This window comes from Aplysia californica, unplaced genomic scaffold, assembly GCF_000002075.1.
Source record: "Aplysia californica isolate F4 #8 unplaced genomic scaffold, AplCal3.0 scaffold00407, whole genome shotgun sequence".
Lineage (NCBI taxonomy): Eukaryota > Metazoa > Mollusca > Gastropoda > Aplysiida > Aplysiidae > Aplysia > Aplysia californica.
In genome coordinates, this window is record NW_004797677.1 from 699,893 (window position 1) to 706,840 (window position 6,948).

At 42.0% G+C, this 6,948-nt stretch overlaps 1 protein-coding gene across 1 annotated transcript in view; it reads right to left on the reverse strand.

Annotated features, from left to right (window-relative positions):
- Nucleotides 1-1,351: 1,351 nt before the first annotated feature.
- Nucleotides 1,352-6,948, reverse strand: part of LOC106012540 (muscarinic acetylcholine receptor gar-3) — a gene marked incomplete in the record, with an annotated part of 16,704 nt that continues 11,107 nt past the window's right edge. Inside the window, 3 exon segments of the mRNA XM_013085789.2 lie at nt 1,352-3,471; nt 4,404-4,631; nt 6,123-6,242. Of these exon segments, the coding sequence (XP_012941243.1) occupies nt 1,887-3,471; nt 4,404-4,631; nt 6,123-6,242 (1,933 nt within the window).

Below are 6,948 nucleotides of genomic sequence, written 5' to 3' on the forward strand. Positions count from 1 at the left end.
GGGGGGGTAATGTATGAAAGGATTTAGTAGAAGAAAAATCACGCCGTTACAAACTTTTTAATGTAAATCTGAGCTTCAAGCCATTGATTACAGCCACTGATATAAGGATAGAAACCGACTTGATCAACACGGAATAAGGAATACTGCAGTGTACTAAAAAAAAACACAAAAAGAAAGTGAGAAGCAACCACCTCTTAGCCCTGCCACCTGTAGGCCTACGTTACCCAACGACTTACTTACATTCTGTATCGACCTTCACTCGTCATGTAAAAATATGAAACCCGAGTACTGTTAATTGATACCTTACCAATGACGCTGTCCCAGGCAAAGCAAGTGTAGATCTAGAACCAGTACTGCACACTGCACTAAACGCACACCCACACGAACATTGAACAGATTTAGCTCACAGCAATTTGGGATCGTATTGAAAAGTTCTCTTCATTGCTCTCCTCAGTTCTCAGAACCCTGCTCTATTTCTTTGTGGGGCACTGTGTTCAAAGCTAAGTATAGAAAGTATAGTCTAGCAGCTGGGGTGAAGGTGTAAAAGGGAAGGGGAAAGGGAGGGGTGTACTGTTTTAGGCCAGAGTCTTGACAGCCGAACGAGGCGCTCCTGTCTCCTTATTTAAATCCCGGTTTTTTTTTCAACTGGGCGGTTCGCGTCATAGCCCTTGACCATGTAAAGTAGGTGATGATTCAGAATCATGGCTAGCTTAAACTTAATTGGGCATTAAAGATTGCAAATAAGCTGGAAATAGATGTACAGGTAATAATAAGAGGCAGATTGAAAGATAAATGTAACTGATGAAATTATATAAAATAATATGTATTTGTACTGCAGACGTATCCTTCCTTTGTTGTGAAACAGAGAGGAAAATTGGCAATTAGAAGCCTTCCCTCCAGCTTTTAGGGCAAAAGCTGAATTGGCCGGGAAGGCTTGCAGACCATTGATAAACGAAGATTAAGGAACGAGTCTCTGCTGTACAACACGCTAGTGAACCCCTATTGTCTCTCATAGCGCCTTCAACTCGACCGAGTGCTTTCTGAACGTTGATTAATATTTATGTACTTGATACTAAAAAAAAATTATTGTCAGCAGTCAACCACTCATCTAATGTCCAGCTGACAAAAAGTAACCGGCGCTGCCTGTCTTGCACAGTGAAAGAACCATCCCTGATAATAATAATAATAATAATAATAATAACAATAATAATAATAATAATAATAATAATAATAATAATAATAATAATAATAATAATAATAATAATGATAATAATAATAATAATAATAATAATAATAATAATAATAATAATAATAATAATAATAATAATAATAATAATAATAAGTGTGTTTATATAGCGCATATCACCGCTCTACAGCATGGTCTGTTCGTTTTACAATCTATTTTTACCTTCAACAGAAACTAAAATTAAAATATTCAGAAACATTCCCGGCTTCCCGGGAAACATACAGTCTCAGCTGTGGATTACACGAGCTCAAATATTAACAAACTAATAAGATCTTTCACTGTCCATAGCTGGTTACCTATTCCCACCTCGGTGAAGTGAGGACATTTGTGGAAAGTGCCTTTCCCAAGGAGACATCGTAGGGCTCCTGACTGGATTGGAACCCACAACCTTACGTTTGCAAGTCCGAGAGCCTAGCCACCAGGCCACCAACGCCATGTCAGGGGGTTAAATCTTAGTGAGGTCTGAATCGTTCTCGCCTGTTCTCGAATGTTCCTTCTCTCTCAGCCGGGTATCCTACGGCGTACAAAGTTTTCTATCCCAGATGTTACCTGCTCTGATTCTGTCACGAAGGTGCACACAATAAAGTGCGAAATAAAATAAACTTTACTTTTGAAAAGCTGTATTGTACTGGCGGTACTTTCAATCTTTCGAAAGGTTCAGAGTGACAAACCGAGTTCTAATTGGGCAAAGCCAAGAGAGAACACTTCTGTAACCAGCACGAAAGTTCCTGTTCATGAGTCCGTATAGTATCCAATTCACGGCGTTGTTCACTACAGCAATTTCCGAACAACTGAGATGGATGTAGGCTGGCCACTTGTTCTCCGTATCCAAAATGACGGAGACCATGTAAGGCGACATGAAAACTGACAAACAAACGAACACGAGGAATAGCGTTTTGATCATGTTCAGCTCACGCTTGGAGACAGGTCTTTTCGGATGAGTCCTGGGCACGTCCAAATGTCTTCTGGACCCCAAGCTCTGGGTCGTTTGGATCTCGATTTGACGGTTATGTCCCTGGCTTGTGGAAGTCCCCGACGTATCCAGCAGTTCGTTGATTCGTTTTTGTTTGCGTGACCAGGGGGAGATAATTTTGAGCGTTCGAGGTCTGCGAGCACCACTGGCTAAAAGCTGACTCCGGTCCCTACTCCTCACTGTTCCCATCATTTTGGGTCTACGTGGGGAGACCTTACCCCCTTGCAATGACGATAATCCCTCAGCTGGGTCAATTTCTTTTTTCCTGCCCTGCAAACCTCCTTGCTCTTCGTCGTTTATATGTATAGTCTCCATATCATCATTCTTTGAGTTAATTTTATGCGATGTATCGATGGACGTGTTTGTATCACGTTTCTCGACATGTTCAATTTCTTTGATTTCAGACTGTCTCTCAGAACAGTCGATTTCGGGTTTTTCCAGTCCGCTGTCGTCTGAGTCTCCAGTATTTACTGGGCGGACATTTATCGTGTTCAACCGAGGCCCGACGTCTCTGTGTCTCACGTCACTACTTTCACAAGAGTTCTCATGTGTGAACTTTGTAGAATTGTTAATATTATTTTCAACAACAGTTTCATTTTGAAACTTTTCATGAGCAACGAAGTTCTTCTTGTCAATGTCACTCTGTAGCCTGCTCTCAGCGTCTTCAGCCTCTCTCACGCTTGCTGCTGTAGCAGCTTTAGACTGATGCTCTTCGACACATTTGACTTCAATATTATCCCTCGTTGTATCGCTGCTGTTGAGACGGTTGTATGTGCTCAGTGAGTTCCCTATTATCAAATCATGTGATATTATTTCAGCCAGTTCAAAAGAACATCGCGGCTGACTTTTTTGTTGCCGGGACAGTGATTCTGATTTTTCTTGACTGGAGTTTCCTAACGTTCTAGAATGAGAACCCAAACACTCAGCTGCTGAATCACCTTCGTCCGAGTCTGTGGACTCTATATCGTCCTGTATTCGAACTGGTTTGAGTTTTCTGTGCGCGCCATGACGCGCACTACCCCGCCGCACTTCACCATGACAACCTTCTCCTCCCCTGAGTGACTTGTCCGAAGTACCATCCCCAGCAGTAGCTGTTTCGTCAGTTTGAGTACAGTTTCGACTTTTCTCGATTTTTGTCGCACTGTAGCCGCTGTCATGTCCGACGGAGAAACCATCACTTTCTTCCGTGGTGGAGGTCGACTTTTGGCTCTGTTTCCATCGCTCGAGCTTCATATTGGCGGCTTTCACGTACCTGAGAACAACAAATTTATCTCGAAATACGAATCAAAATAGATTTGGAGACAAGAACGGTGTGTTGTAAATGTTGAACTGATTACGTTTTTCTCTCTTTAAAAAAAGTTCTCTGCAATTATTATTGCATTACATATTTCAGGTACCCCGCCCCCGCCCCCTAATCCTGCGCATCTTTTGTTCATAAGTATGTGATATTTATTATCTTTTGCTTCTCCTTTTCTTTCTTTTCTACATGCATATAATTTCTTCTTTGGTCTTACCATTGTGTAGCAGGAAGCTAAAGTAAGACAAAATGAGGACACACACACACACACACACACACACACACTCACACACACACACACACACACACACACACACACACACACTCACACACATACACACCCTCTCTCTCTCTCTCTCACACACACACACACACACACACACACACACACACACACACACACACACACGTGTGCGTGTGTGCAATAGCCTTTTATTAATAATAAATTACTTGTTTGACAATCTCTGAACTCAGAAACATTCAAAGAAGCATCTTTGACTCTGGGTGTGGTGGTATTTCAGATTTGGACTATCCCCAGGGCCAGGGTTTGTGTGGGAGAGGGGGAGGCGGTCAGTGTAATTGGGTGGCGGAAAGGGGAAAGGAATTAAGACAGACAGACACAACGACACACATATGCTTTTTGCCGTCGCACACAGACTATGAGTTCGATTCTTGAATGAGGAACATTTTTCTTTCTTTTTTTTTTTAAATTGAGTATCTCAGTCTGTGTTCCAGGGTATTGTATCCCACTTAGCCCGTTTCGGCTCTGAAAGGAAGTATCAAACACCATCACGCCTCAAAATCATCCAAGTTATACCGCATGATAGGGAGATTGTGTGTGTGTGGGGGTTTGAGGTAGCATCTTACAATTATAGAAGCCAACCAACCTGAATATGGAAAAATTAAAGTAGCAGACAGCAGTTGCTGGCAGGGCGATCGTCCCGACAGATATGAGGGCCGTGTAGCTGATACTGGCCGTCCTGTCGTAGCCACAGTAGTGGGTCTTCACGTCATAGGCGTAGTGGCCCCAGCCCAACAGGGGGGCGGCTCCCACCGAGCCTGACACGAGCCATACCCCCGCACACAAGCCAAGCGTAGTGCGTTTGGTCATATAGCTGGAATTACAAAAAGATGTATTTCTTGTATCGTCAGAAATAATGTTATTTTATATGTGACACTGAAAATTAATGTTTGGGGAAAATTGTAGGAATGCAATAGATACCAATCACACTCCGAACATAAGCCGAGGGTACTCATAGTCATATATATCTGAAATGAAATCAAAATGTGGTTATTGTTTCTTAAGATGTTATTGTGCTTGGTGAAACATTAAGGATGCAATGTGCAAAAGCCACAGTTGATCCGTTTAGTCATGTACCTGAAATAGTGCCAAAACGTGTTATCAAAAAGAACATCAATAATATGTTTGGTGAAATAGCAGGTGGCCAGGTTCCTGTATTGACACATTATCTTGTTGTTGTTGGTAATGGTGGCGGTGGTGGTGGTCGGGGGGGGGGGTTGTTGTGGTTGTTGTTGTTGTTGATGATGATGTTGTTGTTGGTGCTGGTGCTGGTGCTGGTGCTGGTGGCGGCAGTGGTGTCGAAGATGGTGGTGATGTTTTTGTTTATTTGGGTTGTTGTTGTTGTTGTTGTTGTTGTTGTTGTTGTTGTTGTTGTTGTTGTTGTTGTTGTTGTTGTCGTCGTCGTTGTTGTTGTTATTGCTGCTGCTGTTTAAACATAATACAATATTAATCATGCTTGATGAAATACTAAAATACCACAAATGCAATAAGTATCAGCAAACCCCCACTCATAAGCCCAGTCAGTCTGTTTGGTTATTAGCATACCAGAAACAACACCAGACCATATGTGAGGCATCGTGGTGAAATCAGGCGCTCGTCAAAATAATGAAATAAAAAAATACTGGCATTTTTCTGGCTTATTGGGAAATTCTTCTCATTTTCTTATTTGGCCCCACACCTTTTGTGTCAATTTAAAAACACATTTCCGTGTTCATATTACTCAAAAACGTTGATTAAAGGCACAAAAACTGCAAATTTTCAGTTTCCAAGGACTCTCAAGCTATGAAAATTACCAAACTTTGACGGCCATTTTTGTCGCTAAATTTTGCCTCTGAAAGAAGGCGACATCCACCTCCATTAATCACTAATATCTTTACTTCTATTCAACATAGATTGATATATTTTCCACCAAAGCAAGGCAAATTAACTGCCTTTAAGATGATACCAATAACCCTACGTGCCCAAAAAATTTACGAGTGCCTGATTCCATCACGTCGTGCCACATGTTGTTTAATTATAAAATATTGATGTTGTTTGGTGAATACCTCAAATGCAATGGTCACCAGCCACACCCCGCCAAGGATGGTATGTTTGGTCAAATACCTCCATCTTCTCCTTTTTATGGTCGTGTTGATATCTTCAATTCAAGTTCTTTCCAACACTTCATGGTTTGTAATAATTTCATTCCATTTTGTTTCATAAAATTCTTCGTAAACATTTTGTGTGGAGTTTTTTCATTGTCGTTCAGAGGATATACAACAACAACACAACAACAACAACAATAACAACAACAACAACAGCTTACTTTTGGTAAAGAGAGTTGTGGCACACCCGAATGTAACGGTTGAAGGAGATCCCAGCCAGCGTGAACAGAGAGGAGACGTAACAGGTGACCACCAGGAAACCGTTGAATATGCAGTGGTCACTGGGGGTGAGAGAAGTACAGTCAGGGGCAATTATAACTGAGCTTGAAGTAATGTCATCATAATTCCTTGTACAGATCCATGGCCGTTATCGTGCTGATAATATTATTTTGCTTCTCTTTTTGTCAAATTATGACGTTGTAATTGCACTATCAGGAAACATAACACATGTACTATTATAAAAGGGTTTTACCGCCAGCTGGGTGAGCGGCCGGAGGATAAGATAGACAGGTAGGTTCTATTTCGCTAGCCCTTCTCTGATTTGATGCTTGGCTGCTTTTTCTAAATTATGGTCTCATTGTGTCGATATAACTCTCTGTAACTCAAAACTGATGGTCACCGTCTTCTTCAAATTGAGAATTTTTTTAAAGCCCGACGATGAACCCCAAAACAAACGCGTTTGTTTTCAAGGCTTTAAGTCGGGCGATAGGTTTGAGGCAGGCGTCTATAATGTGCACTGAGACCGCCAGAAACCGAACCCAACCGAACCGAACAGAACCGAACTGAGCTAATCTGAACCAATCCAAACCGAACCGAACCGAAGGGCACGGCCTATACGATTACTACATCACAGACGCCGTGCATCTTTGAGTGAAGAGACTCCCATCCACCTCCCCCCTGTCCCTGTCCGATACGAGGAACGTACCACCCATCACACTGAGCAGCATATTGATGAGGCGTAACCAAGAGGTAGAATGTCTCCAACTG